General features: G+C 62.7%; 3 protein-coding genes across 7 annotated transcripts; 2 read left to right on the top strand and 1 right to left on the bottom strand.

Annotated features, from left to right (window-relative positions):
- The first annotated feature begins 1,218 nt into the window (after window positions 1-1,218).
- GNG13 (G protein subunit gamma 13) lies at window positions 1,219-10,264 on the top strand. 4 transcript variants are annotated; one of them, XM_079121930.1, is made up of 4 exons: window positions 1,219-1,282; window positions 1,957-2,154; window positions 9,830-9,961; window positions 10,094-10,264. In XM_079121930.1, exons 2-4 carry the CDS (start codon window positions 2,021-2,023, stop codon window positions 10,197-10,199), a joined length of 372 nt encoding a protein of 123 aa, XP_078978056.1. In that variant the 5' UTR covers window positions 1,219-1,282; window positions 1,957-2,020; the 3' UTR covers window positions 10,200-10,264. The 4 variants fall into 4 exon arrangements, with proteins under 4 accessions (XP_078978056.1, XP_078978055.1, XP_078978057.1 ...); XM_079121931.1 differs by lacking the exon at window positions 1,219-1,282 and adding an exon at window positions 4,767-8,375 and having other exon boundaries at window positions 1,493-2,154; window positions 10,094-10,262; XM_079121929.1 differs by lacking the exon at window positions 1,219-1,282 and having other exon boundaries at window positions 1,485-2,154.
- CHTF18 (chromosome transmission fidelity factor 18) lies at window positions 10,206-18,600 on the bottom strand. The gene is made up of 22 exons (XM_079121886.1): window positions 18,404-18,600; window positions 18,060-18,236; window positions 17,831-17,978; window positions 17,519-17,675; window positions 17,018-17,110; window positions 16,882-16,934; window positions 16,611-16,749; window positions 15,920-16,129; window positions 15,337-15,434; window positions 14,994-15,117; window positions 14,767-14,915; window positions 14,568-14,661; window positions 14,169-14,267; window positions 13,966-14,096; window positions 13,076-13,223; window positions 12,131-12,355; window positions 11,901-12,050; window positions 11,691-11,821; window positions 11,009-11,153; window positions 10,768-10,899; window positions 10,510-10,564; window positions 10,206-10,442 (listed from the first exon to the last, which is right to left on the bottom strand). The coding sequence occupies exons 1-22, from the start codon at window positions 18,492-18,494 to the stop codon at window positions 10,306-10,308; spliced, it is 2,886 nt and encodes a 961-aa protein (XP_078978012.1). The 5' UTR covers window positions 18,495-18,600; the 3' UTR covers window positions 10,206-10,305.
- A 157-nt stretch (window positions 18,601-18,757) lies between these two features.
- Window positions 18,758-21,856, top strand: RPUSD1 (RNA pseudouridine synthase domain containing 1). 2 transcript variants are annotated; one of them, XM_079121915.1, is made up of 6 exons: window positions 18,758-19,083; window positions 19,399-19,612; window positions 19,721-19,844; window positions 20,018-20,120; window positions 20,243-20,344; window positions 20,719-21,856. In XM_079121915.1, exons 2-6 carry the CDS (start codon window positions 19,431-19,433, stop codon window positions 21,126-21,128), a joined length of 921 nt encoding a protein of 306 aa, XP_078978041.1. In that variant the 5' UTR covers window positions 18,758-19,083; window positions 19,399-19,430; the 3' UTR covers window positions 21,129-21,856. The 2 variants fall into 2 exon arrangements, with proteins under 2 accessions (XP_078978041.1, XP_078978040.1); XM_079121914.1 differs by having other exon boundaries at window positions 18,759-19,612.
- Window positions 21,857-22,204: the final 348 nt, after the last annotated feature.

Below are 22,204 nucleotides of genomic sequence, written 5' to 3'. Positions count from 1 at the left end.
GAGGAAATTCCAGAGACCACAAAAAGAACAGGCCAAAACTCCCCCACTGGATTCCAAGCTCTGGTGCCCCATGTCTTTGGAGAAGACTGTATCTCTGTTGCTTTTGCAATATACCTACATTTTTTTTGAGGGGGGGGTGGGGGGGTACGAACACCACAGATTGAACTCAGAGGCACATGACCACTGAGCCACATCCCCAGCCCTATTTTGTATTTTACTTAGAGACAGGGTCTTGCTGAGTTGCTTAGTGCCTCGTTATTGCAGAGGCTGGCGTGGAACTCCCGATCCTCCTGTCTCAGCCTCCCCAGCCGCTGGGACTACAGGCATGCGCCACCAGGCCCAGCTTCATGCCTGTTCTTGTTTCATGGATGTGCTTCCTTGGTATTCTCCTTGGCAATGTTAAACGTACCTATTTCAAAGTCCCTTCATTTTGTTTCTCTGTGAGCACTATAAACCCCCCTCCACTTGTTCTTCAGGCTCTCCTATGCATGGCTGCTGGATATATTTGGTCATTTTTTCCTGCACTTGCCCTGGGCCAGGAAGGGGTAGTGATCCCAAGTGGAGGTTTTTGACGACTGTCTCTACTTGACCCGAAAATGTGAACCAGCTCTTCCAAGCACCCTCTTGGTCTGAGATGTTTGCACTGGGACATTCCTAAGTGAAATGACAAAGACAAAGTCACAACACACTGATTTCAAAACTCTCAATTCTAGAATCGGCAACACCTTCTTCAAAAAAAAACGGGACGCGCGTTTCAACGAGCTAAGTAGAGATTGGTCTTACAGACAGACAGGCTGCGGGAAGTGGGAATGACCCAAAGCAGACAGGTCGGTGGCAGGCTTCCCGGTGTTCAACTGGCCCAGCACCACCACCTGCGCAGGCACGCCGACATGGACCGGGCCCCGGGCATCCTTCAGGCCGCCCCCATGGGCCTGCACCGTTTCCGGTCTTCCCGGCACTTCGCACTCTCGAGGTTGCGAGAACAACAGAGCAACGAACCCCGCCACAGCGCTCCTAAGTCGAAGACCACTCGTTTCGCTGCCCATACCCGATTCCAACATGGCTGCCCTGCCCACAACAGCGCCGCTGCCCGGCTCCAAAATGGCTGTCAAGCCACACCCCTTCCTGTTACGACCGGAAGTTATCTCCCGCAGCGGAAGTAACGAGGCTGGCAATGGATGGCCCTCGCTGGAGGTGGGGAGGGGGTTTGCCTTCCGGCCTGAATCGGGGACGTTCGCGAGAAGGGCCCGGCCCTCCCGGGGCGGCGCTCAGCCCGACCTCGGTGCGTCGGGGCGCCAGCCTAACCCCTGAGCTCCGCGCCTTCGGGGTTCGAGTAGGCGTCTTGTGAGGCCCGCCAGGGCGCGGGAACCACCAAGTGCCCTGGGCCCCTCAGGCACCTGTGCTGACCTCCCCCGCTGCAGACTTGGGCGCCTGCATGAGACCTTAGGGCACCCCATGCTGATCTCATGCACCACAGCCTGCACTTCCCTGCTTCCTGAGGTCCCAGGTACTGTGGCACAGGTCTGGCAGCCGCCACTCAGGGCTCTAAAGCCTACAGCAGGCGGTGGGTCAGCATGGACCGCCTCCTTTGGAGAGTGGTCACCCAGCCCACACCTCCCAGGCTGCACTCCATTGGCCAGCTGAGCCCCTGTTCACTGCAGTTTCAGAGCTCAGTCTCTTGAGTGTGTTCTTACTGTTTCTGGTACCAGCTGGTCCAGGGCACAGAGGTGGGCTGAGCGGGACCTGGGCTACTGGCTGAGGTTATGAGGGCCCAGCCTGGAGTATGTAGTCCAGGGAAAGTGAGGCAGGGACCTAGGATGACCTGGAAAGACCCTGGGAGACAGGCCAAGCAGAGTGGGTGCTGATGAGCAGAGCCCTCTCAGGCGGCTGTGCCCACCCAGGATGAGGAGGAGGAGGCTGGGTCAGCCTCCCCTTTCACTATACATCTGCACCCAGGACCCTGGAAGAGGGGGCAGTGAGGAAGTGCCCCCTCTGTCCCTTCATCCTTGCTCGGGGTTACATGGCCCCTGGAGAGGATGCTGATGCCCAGCAGGTTCTTCTGGGCACCCCTTTGACTTCTGGTATATGTAATGAGCCCCTTCATGTTTGGAGAGTCATCTGTCGCCAAATGAGGATTCCTCAGTGGGTCACCTGGTAAGAGAACATGGGGTTGCAGGATGGGACTTTCTTCACCCACAGCATGCATGTGGATACTAAACCCAAGCCATGAAAAAATCCAAATGGCTTCTATACAAGTGCCTTGTCTCTGGCCCTGGACGTGGGTGATGAGCTTCATGCTGGTCTGCTGGGACACTTGATCACAGCCACACAAGCAAAATGAAAGAAAGACTAACCCTCAAGATCCTGTGGCATCTGTCCACCTTTTGGCTTGAGCCTTGTGCTGAAAGACCAAGGAACGAGTGGGAGATTCCTCTGGGAACTTCTGCTGTCAGTGGCAGGGTTGCGCTGGAGATCACAAGGAGTAGGATCAGTTTCCCACCAAAGTGAAGCTCTTGCAGCTTCGTCTGCCCTGCTGCCTGGCAGTCCTGGGCAGCAATGGTCTTGGGCAACATCTATGCCCTGGAGCTTCCTGCCTAAGCTCCTTGGCCCTGGAGCTGTTTGGCAGGCTGCAACAACACTCCGCTCCACCTCCTGGGGTCCATGCAGTGGCCAGAGGGATGCTTGGTGCTCTGCAGCAGTCGGTCATAACCAGCCCTTCTTTAAGTACCTGGGAGGGCCGGGGGGACTCTGGAGCCTTTCTCCACCTACCCTTCCTACTCCTGGAGTCCAGACTCTGTGAGAAGGCCTGGAGTTTAGGGCAATGGCTTGGCCAGTGTTGGTGTGGGTACCTGTACCCACAAGCACAGGAGCAGTCACTACTCCAAAGTGAGGACAGATGCTTCACCAGGGGCCCAGGACAGATGGCAGGGGACGGCAGTACAAAGAGGGCCTCCGGAGCAGACAGCTGCAAGGCTCAGCAGGCCACACCCCAGTCCACCCAGCCTGGGATCACCTGGGCAGGCTGTGGGCAGGGCCAGCAGGCCAGGTGCAGGGGCTGGTTATGGTCACTGCTTTGCACAGGAGGCCCTGGGGCTCCTTTCCTGTGCCGACCATCCACTTGTCAGATTTAGGGGCTCTGCAGCTGGACAGGCACAGACTGACAGATTGCACGGGCACTGAGAGCCTATTGGCAAGGCCCCCAAAACCTGCACAGATAGAAGGGGTCCCGCTGTGGATTTCTGCTCAGGCGGAGTGCTGTGGCTCCCTGCTCATCGCAGTCCTGGACAAAGCCTCCTGACCAGGCTGAGCCTGCAGGCACTTCCACATCCCCACTGGCAGGAAAGCAGGGTTGTCCATCCCCGTCTGCCTTCCCTGCAGGGCACCAGATAGGTGCTTCGCCTTCCTGGGGTCCCAGTCCCCCACCCTCTGCCCACCCCTGGTGTCCTCCACCCTTGCCTAGGCCCCGGGGTCAGAGAAGGTGCAGAGCGGTGACATCTGGGGCAGGGCTCTTTCCCTGCTGCTCTTCTAGGAAGGCTGTGGGCGCTGGGGCTGTTTCTGGAAGTGCTGTTCTTCAGATGGGCCCCTGTGCTGTGTGAGGCAATGAGGTCACTCGGAAGGTGGGACATGGGAAGCGAGTCTCGCCACTGGCCCCAGGCCTGCTAAGAGGCTCAGGGGCAGGGCACTCCTGGTCCCAGACGGACTGGCAGCCGTCCCCACAGTCCCTCCACCCAGCACACCACACTGTCCAGGCTCTGGGGACACCTCTGCATGCCTGCTGCATGTTACCCTCAGTGGTCCACTACAGGTCTAGTTGAGGGGACTGCAAGCAGATTCCCACCCCCCAGGATACTAGTGCCTGCGGAACTTAAACTCAGATGCCCAGGGCCACACCCAGCCTGCGTAGACAGCACACGTTCACCCCACTGTGTATGTCTGGCCCCTTTTTAGTCAGGGTACAGTGGGTGTTGCAACCCACCCCTGGTTTGGCTGCAAGCGGTGCTGACCTGACTGGAAGGGACCCAGGTGGAGGAGCTGCCTGAATGCTGAAATGTCCTGTACACAACGGGTGGAGGGGTCCTGGCCTGAGCCCAGAGCCTGGGCGCACTGCCAGGATGTACACCTGCCCGGGACTGTTTCCTGAGTTAATGTGGCACCCTGGCCTGGCCCCGGGCAGACCCACTCACAGGCCTGATGCTCCACCAGGTTGGGGTGGACAGGACGCTGGGCCAAGGATACTGGCCCTCCTGGGGCCCTGGGTGCCCTGGCCCCAGGCAGCCCCACAGACCCAGGAGTGGCAGGCAGTAGTGGCTGCTCTGGGTTCCAACCTGGGCAGCAACGTGCCCCTTAGCTGATGCAGATGAGGCTCTGGAGACAGGTGGATCAGTCTAAAAGTCCTGTTTAATGAAGGGGACTGGGTGGAGGACAAGACACTGATTTTCCCCAGGTGTCCCTGGGCAAATTCTTGATCTTAGTATCTCAGGGCGAGTGTCCATCTGTGTGGGGCCTCTGCTAAATCCAGAGCACATCCTTAGGAGCTGCTGCAAAGTGTGGGCCTGAAGCTGCCCCGAGGCCTCCAGGAGCATGAGGAAGGTTGCCCACAGCTGGTGTCTGGGTTGTGCAGGGTGGTCAGCCTCCACCAGCAGCAGGCCACTGGCTCAGCTGCTTGCTGCTGCTTGCTGTGTCTGGGGAACCAGGCTTGTCAGTTGGGGCTGTTGGCTTCACCTGGGCTCTGGCCACACACCTGACCTTCCCTCTAAGACTTGGAGGTGCCACAGCCTGGGGACCAGCCAAGCAGCTGGAGAGGGCAAGTATTTGGGAGGTGCAGCCACAGCTTTTGGTGACACTGACCCACTTCTGGGGCAGGAGCTACTGTCTCCGGTGCATGTGGTGCAGGTTTTTCCTTAGAGTTTGCATGCTTCCTGCCACTTGGGGTGGGACAGCGGCTTTGCAGGCCTGGGAAGCATGGACACCTGGCTTTCAGGCCCCCGCTCTGCACCAGGCTCCTCCAGTGAAGGTGATTCACAACCACCAAGTTACAGGTAGTGCTTCTGAGGCTGCAGCAGCAGGCTACTGTCACGTAGGACCGTCCACTGCTCAGAGGGTCATGGATGAGAGCTGTGTACCTGCGACTTCCTTGGAATGAACTGTTGTAGGCCTTGCACTTAAGTCTAAATTCCTTTTGAAAAGCATTTTTCAAACTTTCTAAGATAGGAAAGCCACCTAAGTTTTCTGAGCTGTTTAACTTGGTAAAATAAGTTTCCTTTGACATATCCCAGGTGGTAGGGGTGAGAATGAAGTCAGCATGGCCCCAAGGCTGTGGGTCCTGGCTCAGGCTGGGCCTCCAGGAAACCCCTTCACAGACCGCTGACTCCCCTGTGGGGGGCCACAGCTTCCCAGCCCTTGAAAAAGACAATGGGCACAGGCAAGTGGGTGTGGCTGAGAACCCTTCCCCTCCTGGAGAACTGGCATTCCTCCTGGAGTGCCAAGGCTGGAATCAGGCTATCTACCTCCCCACACAGAGGTGGGGAGGCAGACTGGGGAGCAGACTGGCCGGGGTCCAAACACGGCCCGTCCTGCAAAACCTGTCCATGCGCCTCCCAGGGGCACCCCTGACAACAGGACCAGCACAGCCCACCCCCAGAGGCCACGAGGGCTGTGTCCAGGGTCCCTGCTCTGGGGCTGGCACTCCCCTGCCCTGTTGGAGGGGTCAGGCACCTCACACCAACTCTGGCCCAAGCCCTAGTCAGTGCACGGGCATCCCAGCTGTGTCTCCTGCAGGCCCAGGGGGCATGCACAGGGTCTTGGCACCCTCCCCCCAGGCCAGGCCATCACATGTCCACCTGACCCAGTAAGAGCTCTGGAGCCCAGGGTGGCCACTTCTAGGCCAGCAGAAGGAGCCTGTGTGCTTGTCAGCGGCCCAGTTAGTGGCCCAGTTTCCTGAAGAGCCCCTGGGATGGATGCACAGTATCAGCGAGGCGGAGGTTGGTCAGCAGGAGGAACGCTGGCTCTGCTTCCCCAAAGTCCTCCCTCCCTCCAAGAACTGCTGAAACAGGTCACAGTGTGGCCTGGAGCCCAGGGCGCAGTCCCCACACCTGCCAGGGCCCTCAGGCTGGCTCCAATCTCACGGTCTGGGCCTGCAGGTGTAGGGAGGGCTTCCAGGCCAGCCTGAGCAAGAAGGTGCAAAGGGGTTTTGGGGTGCTGTCAGCCGGACGGGGTCTCTCAGGTCCACAAGAGCAGGTGGCACCTTGAGGCGCTGCCCATGGGGGCAGCAAAGGCCATGCTGCTGTCTGGACGAGCACAAGAACTGGCTCGGAATCCCAAGGGCCCATTTGACAGTGGGTGGACTAGGCTCTCCAGAGGCTGGACCACAGCAGTGGGGCGAGAGGTGGGACCCAGGGGCAGACAGGGAGGCCTTCCTCCCTCCCCACTGCCCCCTGCGGTGGCAGGACAGTTCCAGCCCATCACCCAAAATGCTGCCATCGGTCAACTCCTCTTGGGGACCTAGGCAGTGGGGCACTCAGGAGGCCTGGACCTGACAGCCTGGGGCTATGTCCACTTCAGGACCCCCCCTCAGTTGGTTTGTGAGTCCAGTCAATTGCATAAGAGCAGAATCCAGATGGCTTAGTGCCTGGCTAGGTGACAAACCCAAGACCTGCCAGAGCCAGAGCCTGCCACCCTGAGCCCAGGATGGAAACACTGCTGTGTCCAGTGAGCGGGGGCATCCTCTGTGCTCCCGAAGTTCCCGTTCATCCTGCCTTGTCCTGGAGCCTGAGGTGGCTCCCCTTCCCCCCAGGACCATCTGCTCTCTGGTGCCCAGCCACAAAGACAGCCCCAAGCAGCCTACAGTGGAGACCCTCCCACAACCTCTTGTGGGACACACTCCCAGTCACTGCACATAAGGGGCCCTGGCAGGGAAGGGGCAAGCACTGGCTCCAGGGCCTTGGGGACACACACATCCCCCACCCTGCCAGGAGGACAGCCATCTGCCTTGAGAGGCCTGGCGCCCTTGGCATTAAGCTCCCTGCCCCCTAAACCCATAGTAAAAATAATCCCTGCTCCCTAGCACGCCCCAGTTCCAGATGCAGCTGTGTCTGGCACAGCTGGGGTAGGCCCAGGTCAGGGATGGGAGGTGCAGTGGCCCTGATTCACAAAGCACAGGACGGAAGGCTGCCCACTGACTCAGGGAGCCCAAGGGGACCGGGCACTCCTGCCCACCAGTCACCCTGCAGGGTTCTGCACTCTCCTGGGCAGATTGGGCTGTAGGGCCCCAGGACTTTCCCTGTGAGGTCACTGTCCCTGATGCTGTCCACAAGTCCCCAGCCCAGGGAGTCGAGGAGCACCTGCCAAGTGCCAGATCCAGGCCTCCCTTCAGGCCTGGTCTCTAGAGGGAGTTTGGGGAGCCTAGTCCTGACCCCTCGGGGGTTGCTGTTGCTGCCTGGGGGCCCCTGCCCAGGACACAGCCTGTTCTGTGCGTCACCCAAGGACTCCCAGGGTGCACCTGGGCAAGCAGGATGTCAGGAAAGGAGCCCAAGGAAATGGGGGTGGCCTTGGCCCTGTGGGAGGTGGAGGGCAGGGCCTGTATGTAGCTCAGCTCCATCACAGGGCCTTTGGAAGGGCAAGGGAGGGGGGCCAACAGGCAAGGAGCCCCCAAGGACTGTGGCCAATGAAGAAATTCCCCTCCCCGGAACCCCCAAAGGCCTCCCGGTCGCAGCTAAGCACCTGGACTGTTCACCACCCACAGCAGTAGGTCCACAGTACCCAGGGTGAGCATGGTGCAGGGACCCCTGGCCATTCTCAGCTCAAGCAGACTGAAGAGTGGCTGCGTCCCCTAGCCCTTGGTAATGGGGGCCACTGCCTTGGAAAGGGGAGCAGAAGCCAGAGCAGGAAGCAATTCTGCAGAGACCAGGTCCCTGGGCCTCCAGGCCACACCATCCCTCCATCAGTAGACACTCCTGAGGGCCACCTGCACCCGGTGAGTCCTGCCCATCCCCTCCCAGCTGGGAGTACTGGAGAGTTCTGTTGGGCTGGGGCAGTTAGCCAATCAAAAGTCCCAGTACTAGGACGAGGCATCCAGGAGACCACCCAGCCGGGTAAAGACCTCTCAGCCCAGCTCCAGAGCCGACCCGGGGCTGGGTCAGTCCCACGTGCCTCAGACCGCATGCCCCGCCCACTGGGGAAGGCCGAGCTCCTAGGGTCAGCCTGGCCCTGAGGAGGCGGTGCCAGGGCCCAGGTGGCAGAAGAAGGCGGGGCGCCAGCCAGCTCTCGCCCGGCCTCGCAGCTCAGCCTCACTCAGCACGAACATCACTCGGTCCTCGCTGCCGCCTCGCCATAACTTGGCCCTTGTCATCATTTGACCCTCGCTGTCACCTTACAAAGTAAGTCCAAGGAACAGGTCTCTTGCACAGAGGGAAACCGAGGCCCCGGGACTTGCGGACTCGCTGAGGTCGGCCCCCCTGGGCCGACCCTAACTCCTGGGGCCAGGACAGCTACCCGGCGGGCCAGCTGGTGAAGTGACCACAGCGCCGCGCCCCGGAGCCGCCGCATCTGTCCTGCGCCGTGCGCGCCGCCCGCAGTACCCGCGTGCGCCGCCGTGCGCCGCGACCGGGGGCGTCGCGGGGTGTGCGGGCGGCGGCCGGGCTCCGGCAGCGGCGGCAGGTAGGGCGGATGCGGCGCGGGCGTGGGCAGGGCGGTGGACCCCCGGTCCCAGAGGGTCCCACGCGCGGCAGCGCGAGCGCGCCCACGTGGCTGTCCGCGTGCCGGGCCGCGGGAGAACCCCGCGCCAGGGGGGCCGCTGGAACTTGGTTCTCTAGGAGGGGACCTGCTTCCCCGGCCTATTCTTGGCTCATTTCCACTGCTGAAGGACCCTCCCGCGACCCCTGCTACCCTGGCCCCTCGCGCCTGTGGCCTGGACCACCGCCGGGCCCTGGGCCCTTCCCCTGGCCGGCTTAGCTGCAGCGCCTGGGACCGAGGTTCTGCCCTGAACAGCTGCCTTGGCCTGAAACAGGCGCTCCCAGCGCGGCCAGTCCACCTTCCAAAGTGGCAGACGCCAGGGCTGGTGGTTGGGGAACTGGAGGGGCTCACTGGTGCCCTGGAGGGGGCTGGGGACAGGACCGGCAAAAGGCTACCCACCCTCACGGCCCACAACTGCCAGGTCTCCCCAGCACTCCCAGCCTGCAGCCCCTCCTGGCGGGCTCACAAGCTGACAGTCAGTGACTCGAGGGCTGCTGTGGAGACACTGGCCTGTGGAGCTGCCCACAGCTGAAGGCCCACTGCCCGTGGGCTGAGGCCTGTTTCCCCAGACCCTCAGCACACACCCACTGAAATGCAAATCCCAGCCAAATCCGCCCAGCCCCAGGATCAGCTTGCCCAGAGTGGGCTCTGCCCATGCAAAGCAGGCCCACAGCATAGGAGGTCAGGTCGCGTCCAGACTCTAGGGGTCCTCATCCCACTCCTCACAAGATGGTCTGAGGGCCTGACAGAAGGGTGGAAGTGCTGGTCTGGGCTCACCAGAGCTGTCCTACTGTCTCTGGGGGCAGGACAGTGGCCTGTCCTCCACCCCGCCAGGCCTGGTGAGGGTGTGGGCCCAAGATGGAAGTGTTCAGCAGCTAATTAGCCCCACCGGGCCGGGGGGGGGGGGGGGGGGCACGGGGCCTCGTTAGTGGGGCCTCCTGGGACATCTCAGGGCCCTGCATGGATCTTGCCTCTGTGGACCTGGGGAAGAACAAGACGGCCTAGGCAGGGCTGGGCCCCTCCCTCCCCTTGTCCTGGGGATTTCAGGCCAGTGGGTAGGTAGGCAGCCCACAGCCGTTGTTCCCTCCCTGCCATCCAGCCCCAGGCTGGCCACTTCCGAAGCCCCCGACGCCATGGAGGAGTGGGATGTGCCCCAGATGAAGAAGGAGGTCGAGAGCCTCAAGTACCAGCTGGCCTTCAAGAGGGAGATGTCCTCCAAGACCATCCCTGAGTGAGTCCCTCTGCCCTGTGCGCCCCTCAATCGCTGCCTGGCTTCACTGACCATCTGTGTGAGCCAGGACCGGACCCTGGGGGCAGGCAGCTGCCACAGGAGAGCCTGCACTCACACTGTCCCCATCTGTAGGCTCCTCAAATGGATCGAGGACGGGATCCCCAAAGACCCCTTCCTGAACCCCGACCTGATGAAGAACAACCCCTGGGTGGAGAAGGGCAAGTGTGCCATCCTGTGAGCCAGGCCCGACTGCATGTGTAAGCGCGGCTTTATAAAGACTTCTCCAGTGTCTCTGTTGTGCGTTCCCTGCGGGGCGAGGCGCCGGCATCCCAGGTCGCCGTGCGCTACAGCAGGTCCCTGATGTACAGGCTGCGCCGTACCGCGTTGGAGACTCCCTCGTGGAAGCGGAACCAGACCTGACTCCTGCCCACCGCCGTGCCCATGAGCCGCTCAGCTGCATCCTTCTTGGAGGCCTCCGCTCCTGTGAGGACCACATGTCGGTCCTGGGCCACTCCTACCCCCCACGCCCCCCCGGGGTTCCCACACACCTGTGCTCGGGGCTGCAGCTCTCCTGACCACGCGTCCAAAGAAGTCCCTCTCAGGCTGGTGGGGAAGAGGGGCTATCAGGCTGTGGGGCAGCTGGCGGGGCCGTGGGCACCTGAGCAAGGGCCCAGGGCTGGAAGACCTGTCTCAACCCACTGCAGCCTTGCCAGGAGGACCAGGGGCTAGACTGACAGGGGTCCTTAGGACTCACCAGCAGAGTGCTGCTTACCCACCCAGCACCCTGCCTGCCGGGCTCACGGTACCTGCTCCTCCAGGCCTGCCCTCTTCATGATGTGCTCCAGCCTTTGCTCGTGGTTGCGTGGGGCAGGCCGCTTCACCCCTCCACCCCCACTGCACCCCAGCAGACCTTCCAGCCCTGGGGGATGCTGGTCCACCTGTAGGGAATGGCGTGACAAGGCTGGCTGGGCAGGCCTAGACCATGGGCAGAGTCCACTCCCAGGCCCCAGCCCACCCAGGCCCCACTCTGCCTCAAGACAGGCTCACCTGGGGGCTGTGCCCAGCCCGGGCAAAAGCCTCTGCCCGCCGCATCTTCTCCACCTCGATCTCCCGGGCAATGAGCTGCTTGGCCTGGTAGGTGAGGGGCTTGCGGGCAGGCAGATCAGGGAAGCGGCAGACCTCCTCCATGTTCCTGCTCACGTGGGCAAAGCAGGACACCAAGGCACCAGTCAGCAGGCCAGGGCCGGTCATCCCTCTGGTCCACCAACCCCACACGCCATGACCCAAGAGCGGGTGTGGAACAAGGTCCTGGGGTTGCCACACCCCAGCCTCAGGGCAGCCTGGCACTACCTGCCTTTAGCCTGCTTCCTGAACTCTAAGTGGGAACAAGGTGGAACCTGGCAGGCTGAAGGGGAGCAGGAAACAGGCAGGGCCACCGTCATCATGCCTGTGCCTCCGACCACTCTGCTCCCATGGAGCCCTGGGAAGCTGCTCCACAGGCCACACAAGTCACACACAAGGCCACCCAGCTTGGGGGGACCACTCCTGTGGGACACTGAGGCTAGGAACTCAGTCCAAGGCAGAGCTGACCCTTGGTGGTCAGGGTCCCCACCTCAGGCACAGGGAGAGGCTGAGCTGGAGCTGACCCCAGCCTCACCAAGACCAGGTGGGCTTTGGTGCCCGAGCTGCAGCCCCAGGCCTCCCCAGCCCCGTGTGCTGGGGGACTCACGGCTCCAGCCTGTACAGATACTGCCCGTCCGGCATGCGCTCCTGGCGGTAGGTGAGGCTGTAGGCCAGCATGGTGCCCACAAGACTGGATAGCTGCTGCTTCTCACGGGCACTGTACAGCTGTGTGCTCACCTGGGACAGGTGGGGAGACTGAGCTGGCAAGGCTGCTCCAGCCAGGAGCCCCACCCACCCCTCAGCACTCTGCACTCACGGGCCGCAGGCGGGGTGCGAGGATGTCCAGGAGCAGGCAGAGGGTGTCCAGGACAAGGGCCTGGGGCGTGGCCTGGCTGCGGGTGGCTGGTGCGATACCTGCCACCAGTGTCTGGATCAGGTTCCTCATCTGGCTCATCCGGTTCTGGGCCTGGGAAGAGGATGAGCCAGGGGTGGGTCCCCAGAATGTCCCAGGGTCAGACCCTGGACATGGGCAGGTGCAAGACACACCTCCTGCTGGCTGCTGGGGAAGGTGATCCGTGGCACGTGGCTAGAGGCAAAGAGAACATGGAAGGCTGCAGGCAGGAAGGGCAGGTAGCGCAGAAGTTGGAAGCTCTGGCTGTGGTGGGCAGCCCGCTCCAGCAGGTCATCAAAGGCCAGCCAGTCGAGGGCTATGCACACAGCACCCATGCTGGAGTCTCTAAGCCGGAGCCGCAGGAAGTTGTCGAACAGGCCCTACAAGAAATGGGTAGCCTGAGTCCAGCAGCCCAGGCCCAGTCCACCCACACCACAAGCACCACTGGCAGGACCCCTTTCTACCGCCCGCCCACCTTGCAAAGTTCAGGTGCAGGGACCAGCTACAGGGAGGCCACGGGTCTAAGGGGTTCCTCCCAGAGCTTGCTTGTGGAGCCCAGAGCCAAAGGGTCAGCCCCAGGCCCTCCCCAGGCCGCCAAAAGGAAGCACCGCCCACCAGGACCCAGAGCACAGCGGCCCAGTTGGCCCCACAGGGAGCCCCATCCCTGCTGCCCCTCTGCTCCATGACTTTCTGAACTGGCAGACGATCCCCACCTGCTAATCCAAAGCTGCTTAGGGTTGGGAAGCAGCTTAGGCAGGGCTTCCTGGGGGTGGGGTGTCTCTGCCACCTGCTTAGGCCAAGACCTTGCCCCTCCTGCTGTCCGGATCCAGCCCTGCCCAGCCCCCAGGGACTCACCCTCAGAGGCTCCCAGGCAGCCAGAGCAGCCCCTCACCAGAGCTCAGGTTCCTGCCCACCCCACAGAGGGGACACTGAGGCCCGCCCCACACCTTGCTCCCGCCGCCCCTTCTCCTCACACAGCACTGTCCAGAGCACATGCAGCTCACTGTCCAGAGCACATGCAGCTCACTGTCCACTGCCTTGCACTCGGGACAGCCTGAGGTGCTGCCCCCCAAGAGAGGTCTGCAGTGGAGGGCAGGTACCTGGACCACCTTCTCATGCTCGCCTGCTGAGGTGGTGATGCGCAGGAGGTGGTAGAACCGCTGGGAGGCCAGGGTGAGGGAGCCTGTGTCCCCGTCACCGAGCAGGAGCGAGTGGGCTGGCAGGGTCGGGCCTGGGCCCACAAGTCGCCTACAGGGCATCGAGTGCTGAGCTGAGTCAGAGGCACCGGCACCCTGAGAGCCCGGCAGCCCTGTCCAGCACAGCCCAGGCAGGCTCCTGGGGGGCACCGCGGCCCTGTCCAGCACAGCCCAGGCAGGCTTCTGGGGGGCACCAGGGCCCTGTCCAGCACAGCCCAGGCAGGCTCCGGGGGGCCTTCTGTTGCCCCTGCTGGCCTACATCTGTGCCATGCTGCCAGGGCTGCCCAAGACCTCAGCTTCCATACCTGGGAAGCCCTGCTCCGGATTTCCCCTTGGTGTGGGCAGTCCTCATGGGACCAGGGAAAGCATGTCCTACAGACCCAGGAGCTCCCCCCATGCCTCCCCTCTGTGCTCAGGACCCTGACCAGGTGAGCATCCCCACTGGGCCCCACACTCTGGCCAGGGCAGCCATGACTGCTCCCTGCCCAGCTGAGGCCTCATGGTCCTGCGCAGGTGGCAAAGACAGGGGTGAACCCAGAGCTGCAGCCTAGAACTCAGCTGCACCCTGAGGCGTCCTCCCTCTAAGGTGTCCAGGTGGCTTCGTGCCACTGGCCCTACACCATCAGGCTACGGAGACACAGGGGCAGGAAGGGAGGTCACGTCAGTCTCAAAGGCCTTCCGGCACGGGGTCTCTGTCACTGAAGGAGGTACTGGCCCACACACGCAGGGCCAGCAACCTCAGTGCTGAGCACCATGACCACTGAGCTGAGGCTGGCCTGCCACACACTGCCTACCTCTGGGCCCGGGGCAGCTGGAAGACCTCTTGCCACACAGAAAATAGTCCCTTACGCTGGTCCTTGAGGCCAACATGGGTGGTCTGCACATCCCGCACACTCAGCTCCCGCCGGCCCCGCCCATGCAGGAACTGGACACAGAGAGGTGGTGGGTGAGAGGCAGCATCCTCCCCACACCTTGCCCCATCTGGGCGCCTGCCCACCTGCAAAGTGTTGATGCAGGCGCGGATGTCATTGTCTGTCTTCTCACAGAGGGCTGCCAGTGCACCCGGGTCAGACTGCATGCCCTGCCGCAGGGAGACCTATGGGAGGGTCCGGAGTGCTGGGGGTCAGACCCCACGCCCTGCCCACGGTTCTCAGAATACAGCCTGCCCTCAGAGCCCACCTGTGGCCATGATCCTGTTCCCTAGAGAGAGGTAAATAGCAGCTTTCATCCTGAAAGAGACCAGAGGCTGCAGGTCCCTGGAAATGGCCCCCACCCTACTCGACCATCCACCCCGCGGGTCAAGCTGGTCCTGGAGACAGTACAGGGGGCCGGGGGGGGGGGGCACATCCCCCACCCAGAGACTGTGCAGCCTGGCTGCCTGCCACACCCTGCTGACCTCCTGGAGCCGCTGCACCAGTCTTGAGGGCAGAGTGGGTGGGAAGTGGAGCAGGAAGGCTTGCTGCTTCAGCTGCCGCAGAGACGGTGCAAACCTGCAGGCAGGAGGCCATGGGCAGGGCCCTGCCAGCAGCAGACCAGTGGGTCCTCCCCAGAGGCCTGGGTCTCTCCCACCAGGACCCTCCCGCTACCCCACTCACTGGTCGTTGCAGATGCAGATGATGGGCCTCATCAGGGCCCCCGCTGTCTGGCGCTGGCGGCCCCCACCTGAGGGCACAGCTGGGCCTGCTGGCTCCACCTCCTGCGGACCCTTGCGGTTCAGGATGCTCAACAGCACACCAACGGCAGCCTTGAGAAAGGTGCGAGGGGCAGTGAGCTGAGGCCACTGTGCCAGCCCACTGCTCGCCCAGGCAGTAAGGAGGCTCACCGCGGGGGCCCCGTCAATCTCGTCGATGACCAGGCAGTTGGGCTTGCCGCCGGCACCCAGCACCGACTCCATCTGCGTGGCTGCCTCGACGCGAACGCGGAAGGCCTCGGGGCTGCGGTCGTCACTGCGGCAGCGACACCAGGAGGGTCACAGGCCAGTGTCCCCAGCAGGAGGGCCTCAAGACCAGAGCCACACCTGTGCTGAGGCCACCGAGGAAGGCCCCGGCCCCGTACCCAGGCCCCTGCCTCTTCGTGAGACACACAACCACAGCTGGGCTTCAGGACCGCAGCCCATGCTCCCCGTCAGAACAGGAGACCAACGCAGAGGGCTGCCCGCCACCCACCTGGCGTTCATCTCCACCACGCAGTACCCAGCGTGTTTTGCAATCACGTGTGCCAGCGTGGTCTTGCCCAGCCCCGGGGGCCCACACAGCAGTGCCACCTGCAGCCAAGATAGACGAAGATGCATGGTGAACCACAGCCCGGAGCCTGGGCTGCCAGCCAGAGGCTGCAAACCCACGGGTGGATGAGGCTGGGTCCTGCCAGCTGTCACCCCAACCCACCCAGTCCATGTCACATGAGAACTTCGGTCCCTGTGCTCAGAGCACAACAGTCCTTCGGGACAGGAAAGAAAACCCTGCAAGAGCGAGTTATGTGGGAAACAACCTCCCATTCACCCAGATCATGCTGGTGAGGTGCAGGACCCTCTTAGGGGCACTGACTTTACCCAGATCATCAAGAGAACGAAGTCAAGTTCAAACCCCCAACACTGGTGTTTCATGCCAACTTGAGCTCATCACACCCACAGCCTCTAGAGGAACCAAAGACCTGCAGTCTTAAACTCACAGACCCTGGAGGCAGCAACAGCTGCTCTGCAGCACAGCCCCAGGCTCCATGGGGTCTGCAGCACAGCTGGATGGGGCTCACCTTCTGCCGGGGCCGATGGCTTGGATCCAGCTCAGCCTCCAGCATCTCCTCTAGCACCTGTGCATGGCTTTTCCACTTGCCAGGGGCTGTGGCCTCCTTGCCAATCCGGGCCGGCTCCACACTGGGCCTGGGCTTCCGGGCAGGCCTCTCATGGCCAAACACCACCACGTCCCAGAGTTTCAGCCACTTAAGGAGGCAGCGGTTGGTGAACTGCAGGAAGGGAGGGTTGGCCTAAGAAAAGGAGCCCTGCCTGCCCCTCACATCCATCCGCAGCCCTGAGCACCATGACTGATGGGGACGCCGAGGCTCAAGAAGATGAGGGGCCTGGCCCCAGTCACTTAATAGTGAATGACACAATGGTGCTCACACCAGGGCCTCCATGCCCACAGACCTGGCCCCAGCCTCCACAACCCCCTGCCCTCCCTCAGGAGCCCAGCCAGCATAAGTGCTGAGTGCAGGAAAGGGAACAGATTTGGGGGCGGGGAGACGCCCTGGACCCTGAATCCAGCTCACAGCTGGTCAGTGAGCAGCAGCAAACCTAGCTCCATGCTGACTGTTTCCCCATCTGCAACTCAATTGGCAAACCAGATCAAACCACTTCATTCCAGCAGCCCAGTGGGCTGGCAATGCAAAGAGCAGCTGGGTGCCAGGCCCCTGTGGGAAGCTAGTCACAACTAAGAAGGACACTTACGTCATCACTGAGCAGCTCTGTATACTGCTTGGGTGCAAACTCATCCACCCAGAGGCAGTGCTGGGATGTGCCTTGTACACCAGTGGGCTGCTCCTCTGGGCCCTCTATAGGTGGGGTCTCCTCTTCCTCGGGCCTAAGGCTGGAGAATATTGTGTCCTGAGCTAATGCGTCCATGCCTTGACTGCTCACAGGAACCACAGTAACAGCATACCCAGCAGGAGTCACTCCAAGACCAGAAAGGGTCCCAGGGCAGAAGGGCCCACCAAGTCACCTGTGCAGAGTGTCTGAGAGTCGCTGGGCCTCCTCCAGCAATCGCTGGTGCCGCTATGCAAAGACAGGTCCAGATCAGGACAGCTCCAATAGCCAATGACCCCAGCACTACCCCTAGCAAACCCTGCGGACCCCACCTCATTGTCCACCTGCTCTTTCAGGGAGCTGAAGGACACACCAAGCAGGTCCAGCTGGCCACGGCCTCGCCACTGGACATCCAAGAGAGGGCTCTGGGTAGGAGAAAGGCAGCAGTCACCTCTGGACCCCCTCCCAGGCCATGGGGTCACCTAAAACTGGCCAAGGGAAGCCAATGAAACCCTAACTGATCAGGAACAACAAGGGAGGAAGCCACCCATGTGGGAGGGAAGACATAAGGAGCAGAGAAAAGAAAAGGGGGCCCTCCCCACCTCACCCCAGGCAGTGTGCAGGGTGGAGGGCATGCAAACAGCCAGGATGGCAGCAGGGCACCAGAAGGCAGCTCCATTCTCCCCAGCCATGCCCACTTCCAGCAAACCGGCCAGCCACCTGCCAAGCCTGCTGACAGCCCCACGGGGACATAAGGCCTAGGACTCTTTCTTGGACAGCCTCAACATGCCCATCCTAGGAGAAGGCCACAAACAGCCCCATGCAGACCCTACCTGCACCCCTGTGCCTGTGGGATCAGCATGCAGCACCAGAAAGGCCCGGTCGCCACTGGTGGATGTCACATTGATGAAATCCTCCAAGACTGGGGGCCGCCTCAGAACGGGATTGCGGGTGCCTGGCACGGCCTGCCTGGGACCTTTGTCTGGGGACCTGGGGAGGAACAGGACAGTCTCAGGGACTCTGCCTCCTATCATCCCCAGAAGAAGTGCCTTGGCCCACCCTACCACAAGGCCTAATCCGGGCAAAGGGGGCCTTCCAGGACCCACCTGGACAGATGTGGTGTGAGGAGTGCCCCAATCACATACCCGGCACCCCACAGTTCAAGGGGGACCTCAGGACTCAGTGGGGGGGTGATGTCCCTTGGCGGGGAGTCAGGAGGCAGCGGTTCCTCCCTCTCCAGCCTAAAGTCCAGTCTCTTGACCGCCTCCAGCTTGGGTCGTTTGACCTTGGGGGCTGCAGAGACACACCAAGGGAGCAGAGGCCCTTCCCAGCCTCACCCACCCTGAGCACCCAGGACCCATCCCGAGGACATACTGGGTGGCAGGGGTTCTTCCCTCCCGGCGGCGGCATCCACCTCCCGCTTCCTGGTGCTGCGCTTGCCGCTCCCGGGAGATCCAGCCGGATAGGGACGGACGGCCACGTCCCCTCCAGCGATGGCCTCCTCGAACGTGAGCTGCCGGCGCTCGGAGGGCGCTGGGAACGGCGTCGCTGCTGAGAGAGGAGTCGCGGCAGCCGCGCGGGGCAGCTACGGACCTCCGACCTCGAGCCGGCGCGCCCTACGGCCCAGGCCGCTAGCTCCGCCCCGCCAGGCCGTCCACCTCCTCCGCGCTCCCTCCCTGACGCCCCGGTGGGATCGCGACCCGCGTGCCCGAGCCCACCTTCCAGCTCGGCCAGCACCTCGAGCTCGGCGGCGAACTGGCTGTGGAAGCCATCCTCCACGCCGGGCAGCAGCTCCTCGTAGTCCTCCATGGAGACGACGCCGCACAGCACGGCTGCAGCCCGCCGCCGCGCGCCCCGAAACTCCCGCGCCGCGGCCGCAGCGCGCCGCCCCGCCCCGAGAGCCAGGGCCGCCAATCAGCGACCGGGGTGTCCAGCGGCGCATTGGTCAGAGGAGCAGGGGCGGGGCCGCTCACAAAGCCGAAGAGGCCGAATCGCCAATCCGAAGTAGGAGCTGCGGAACGGAGACCACTCACCATTGGCCTGCACAGCCGCCCGTCTGCGGCTGGCGGGCCGTGGGCGGGGCGAAGGTGGGCTGCGCGCGCAGAATGGGCAGGGCCGAATCGCCGTAGAGCGGTGGGTGCCGCGGGACCACGGACGCTCTCCATTGGCCAGAACAGTTGTCTGTCAGCGGCGGGCGGGCCGTGGGCGGGCCGGAGGCGGAGCTGCTCGCGCCGGCTGGTCGACCGAGACGCGACTCCGGGGGCCCCGGGGCCCAGTGACCAGGCGCGGGGACGCGGGGACGCGGGGCTGGAGCCGTGGCCCAAAGCGTCATCGGGGCCCGGACGGCGTGGCCCGGTTGCTTGTCGGTCCTGAGGCTGGAGGGGCCCTCCGAACCGAGGTCTGCCTCTTTGACGCGGTGTTCCTGCCCATTCCGGGAGCGGGCCGTAACCCCGTGGGAGGCTTGTGGGGCGCGCTGGATACCCAGGCTGTTTCTCCCAGGTCTGGGGCGGAGAGGTCCCCCTTATAGTCAGCCCGAGGCAAAGCTTACTCCCCTGACTTTGGTCGGACTCCCATTCCCAGCCGACGCCCCAGTGTGGCCCCGGTGCAGGGCAGCAAGGGCTCCTGCGAATGCAGGCGCACGGTGGGTCTGCACACTGCCTGAGATGCACGGTGAGTGGCTGCAGACCCGGAGTCCGGCACCCCCCGTTCCCAGGGCTCACTCCCACCTGCGAGGCAGCCCCCTCCATGGAGCCGGGCAGCGTGGAGAACCTGTCCATAGTCTACCAGAGCAGCGACTTCCTGGTGGTGAACAAGCACTGGGACCTGCGCATTGATAGCAAGACGTGGCGGGAGACCCTGACCCTGCAGAAGCAGCTGCGGCACCACTTCCCAGAGCTGGCTGACCCTGACACTTGTTACGGGTTCAGGTACGCAACCACTAGGTGTTCTGATCTGTCCGAGGAAAGCTCCGCCATGAAGTTGCTGGCCGAGATAGGACAGGGTCCAGCCACCTCTCCCCCTCTGCCCCTTCCCAGATTCTGCCATCAACTGGACTTCTCCACCAGTGGGGCACTGTGCGTGGCCCTTAACAAGGCAGCTGCAGGCAGCGCTTACAGATGCTTCAAGGAGAGGCGCGTCACCAAGGCCTACCTGGCATTGGTAAGACCTGAATGGTCCCCAGGGCAGGGTGTGGATACTTGGCACTCACAGCCCGCTTCAGCAGGCCCCTGGGACCAGAGCTTCCCCAAAGCCACACATGGCCACCTGGATCAGGCTTCCCAGCAGTGGAGGGCTGGCCCAATGAGCTACATGTGAAGCCTCCTGCTTGGCAGGTTCGAGGACACGTCCAGGAGAGCCGGGTGACCATCAGCCATGCCATTGGCAAGAACAGCACTGAGGGCCGGACCCACACCATGTGCATCGAGGGCACACACGGTAGGGTGGTCAGAGGCAGGGGTCACAGAATATGTCCATCAGGGACCCTACATGAACAGGGCCAACCTGGGCAGGTAGTTGAACAAAGTCAACAGTTCCAGACCACCCTTCTCTGTACCCAGGTTGCGAGAACCCAAAACCGAGTCTCACAGAGCTGGTGGTCCTGGAACATGGACTGTATGCTGGCAACCCAGTGTCCAAGGTGCTGCTGAAGCCACTCACAGGTGTGTCCATCATGGCAGAGGCCAGTCAGTCAGAGGGAAAGGAGCCTAAGGCACAGACAGTGTGGCCACGTGGGGTCACCCAGCATCCAGCAGAGTGGTAGCAGGACTTGCTGACTGCTGGCTAAGCTCTGCTGGGAGAACCCAGCACTGCCCTGCTCTGTGCTGACAGCAGTCCCAGAGCGAGTTCTGTCCCATGCCCCAACCCTCATTGTCTCACCCCTACCAGGGGACAGGAAGGTCCTGCCCCAAGCAGTTACCATGGGCTTCCGCAGTCACAGCAAGGACCCTTGCCGGATGTGACGCGAGCCTGATGGGGTGTGGGCGTGGAGTAGCCCCACCCAGCCTGACCCCTGACCCCTGACCCCACCCTGCAGGCAGGACTCACCAGCTGCGTGTGCACTGCAGTGCCCTGGGCCATCCCATCGTGGGCGACCTGACTTACGGGCAGGCTGAGGGCCAGGAGGACCAGCCCTTCCGAATGATGCTGCATGCCTTCTACTTGCGCATACCTACACAGGTCGAGCGCGTGGAGGCCTGCACACCAGACCCCTTCCTGCCCACGCTGGATGTATGCTGGAGCCCACATACCCTGCTGCAGCCACTTGACCAGCTCGTCCAGGCCTTACGGGCTGCCTCTGACCCTGACCCCATGGACAGTGGCCTTGGGCCCCAGAGCCCCTCCACACTGCTGCCCGAGCCAGGTCGGCCGCCTCCTGAGACTGAGGCACAGCGAGCCTCACTCCTGCAGTGGCTATCAGAGTGGACACTGGAGCCAGACAACTGAGAGCCATTGGGCTGTGCAGTGGGTGCCAGGCTCAGTGGCAGGTTGTGGGGAGGGACTGGCAGGGCTGACAGGACACCAGGTAGCCATGGTAGCTGGAGGATTGGGGCTCAGGCTGTGAAACAGACACCTAACTGAGGGGGCTTCTTCCCATGCCCCCCGGGGAAACAGAGGCTCTTCCTGGGACAGCTTGCTTTTCCGGAGATGCACTCCTGGGGCCTGCACCTCACAGACTTGCCCAGGCCACCCAGCAGGGAGGGGCAGAGCCGGGCTCTGGCCAGGCTCTACCTCCAGGGCAGGCTTTTCCCTGGCCCGTCTAGGCCTTGGCCCCGGCCGGCCTGTCTCTTACATCCTGAGGCACGCTGCTCCCCTCCGCCCCTCTGGTTCCCAGCCCAGCTGGACCTTCTGTGCCGCCTCAGGCCTGGCCTGGCCTTCACGCTTTGCTTTTGCTGCACTCTGCTGCCGGCCTCGCCCTCCCCCGCTGTGTCTGGGGCAGCGGGGTGTATGGGGGCTTCAGCAGAGGCACCCCCACGCAGGTCCCTCCCCTGGGAGCTGCCTCTGCTTCAGGGTCCTGCCACGCCAGCACCTGCCTGGATCATACACAACCGAGGGATGTCAGTCTCTACCTTCGGGGACAGCACAGCCCCACCTGACCTCCTGTCCCCCACACCTTGGCCACACCACCCTGGCAGCAGCTGGATTAGGATTTGGAATAAATTCTCAGTGCCAGATCCCGAGAGTGACTGAGTATATTTGGGGTGGGGGTTCTGGGGTGCTCCTACCCTTTGCTAGCCCTGCCTCCTACACTTCTCCGCCACCCAGCAGAACCAGGACACCGTGAGGTCCTGGCCTTGGACCTGTCCTCTCCCCATAGGCAGTGAGCCCCTTGTCCTGCAGGGGCCCTGGAGGTGGAACCCTTGATGTGAGCAGAAGTGAGGTTGCCTGGTCCCTGGAGGACCCCAGCCCTCCCAGAGCATCCATCTGGTCTCAGCCGGGGTCTCTCATGTTGGCCTACAACCTGGGCCCACAGACAGCTCTGTGGTAGGGTGTCACTCCCGCACACTGCTGGTCTGAGGTCC

This window comes from Sciurus vulgaris (genome assembly GCF_902686455.1).
Source record: "Sciurus vulgaris genome assembly, chromosome: 18".
Lineage (NCBI taxonomy): Eukaryota > Metazoa > Chordata > Mammalia > Rodentia > Sciuridae > Sciurus > Sciurus vulgaris.
Note: the sequence above shows the minus strand (reverse complement) of the source record. Positions and strands in the feature narration are given on the sequence as shown.

Coding starts and splice junctions, on each gene's coding strand:
- GNG13 (XM_079121930.1), top strand. CDS start 2,021: ATGGCCCCTGGAGAGGATGCTGATGCCCAGCAGGTTCTTCTGGGCACC. Junction 2,155..9,829: donor ATTCCTCAGTGGGTCACCTG/GTAAGAGAACAT, acceptor CCTGCCATCCAG/CCCCAGGCTGGCCACTTCCG. Junction 9,962..10,093: donor TCCTCCAAGACCATCCCTGA/GTGAGTCCCTCT, acceptor CCCCATCTGTAG/GCTCCTCAAATGGATCGAGG.
- RPUSD1 (XM_079121914.1), top strand. CDS start 19,314: ATGCAGGCGCACGGTGGGTCTGCACACTGCCTGAGATGCACGGTGAGT. Junction 19,845..20,017: donor CCAAGGCCTACCTGGCATTG/GTAAGACCTGAA, acceptor CCTGCTTGGCAG/GTTCGAGGACACGTCCAGGA. Junction 20,345..20,718: donor GCTGCTGAAGCCACTCACAG/GTGTGTCCATCA, acceptor CCCACCCTGCAG/GCAGGACTCACCAGCTGCGT.
- CHTF18 (XM_079121886.1), bottom strand. CDS start 18,494: ATGGAGGACTACGAGGAGCTGCTGCCCGGCGTGGAGGATGGCTTCCAC. Junction 14,097..14,168: donor CCTGCATCAACACTTTGCAG/GTGGGCAGGCGC, acceptor CTCTGTGTCCAG/TTCCTGCATGGGCGGGGCCG. Junction 10,443..10,509: donor AGCTGCAGCCCCGAGCACAG/GTGTGTGGGAAC, acceptor TGGTCCTCACAG/GAGCGGAGGCCTCCAAGAAG.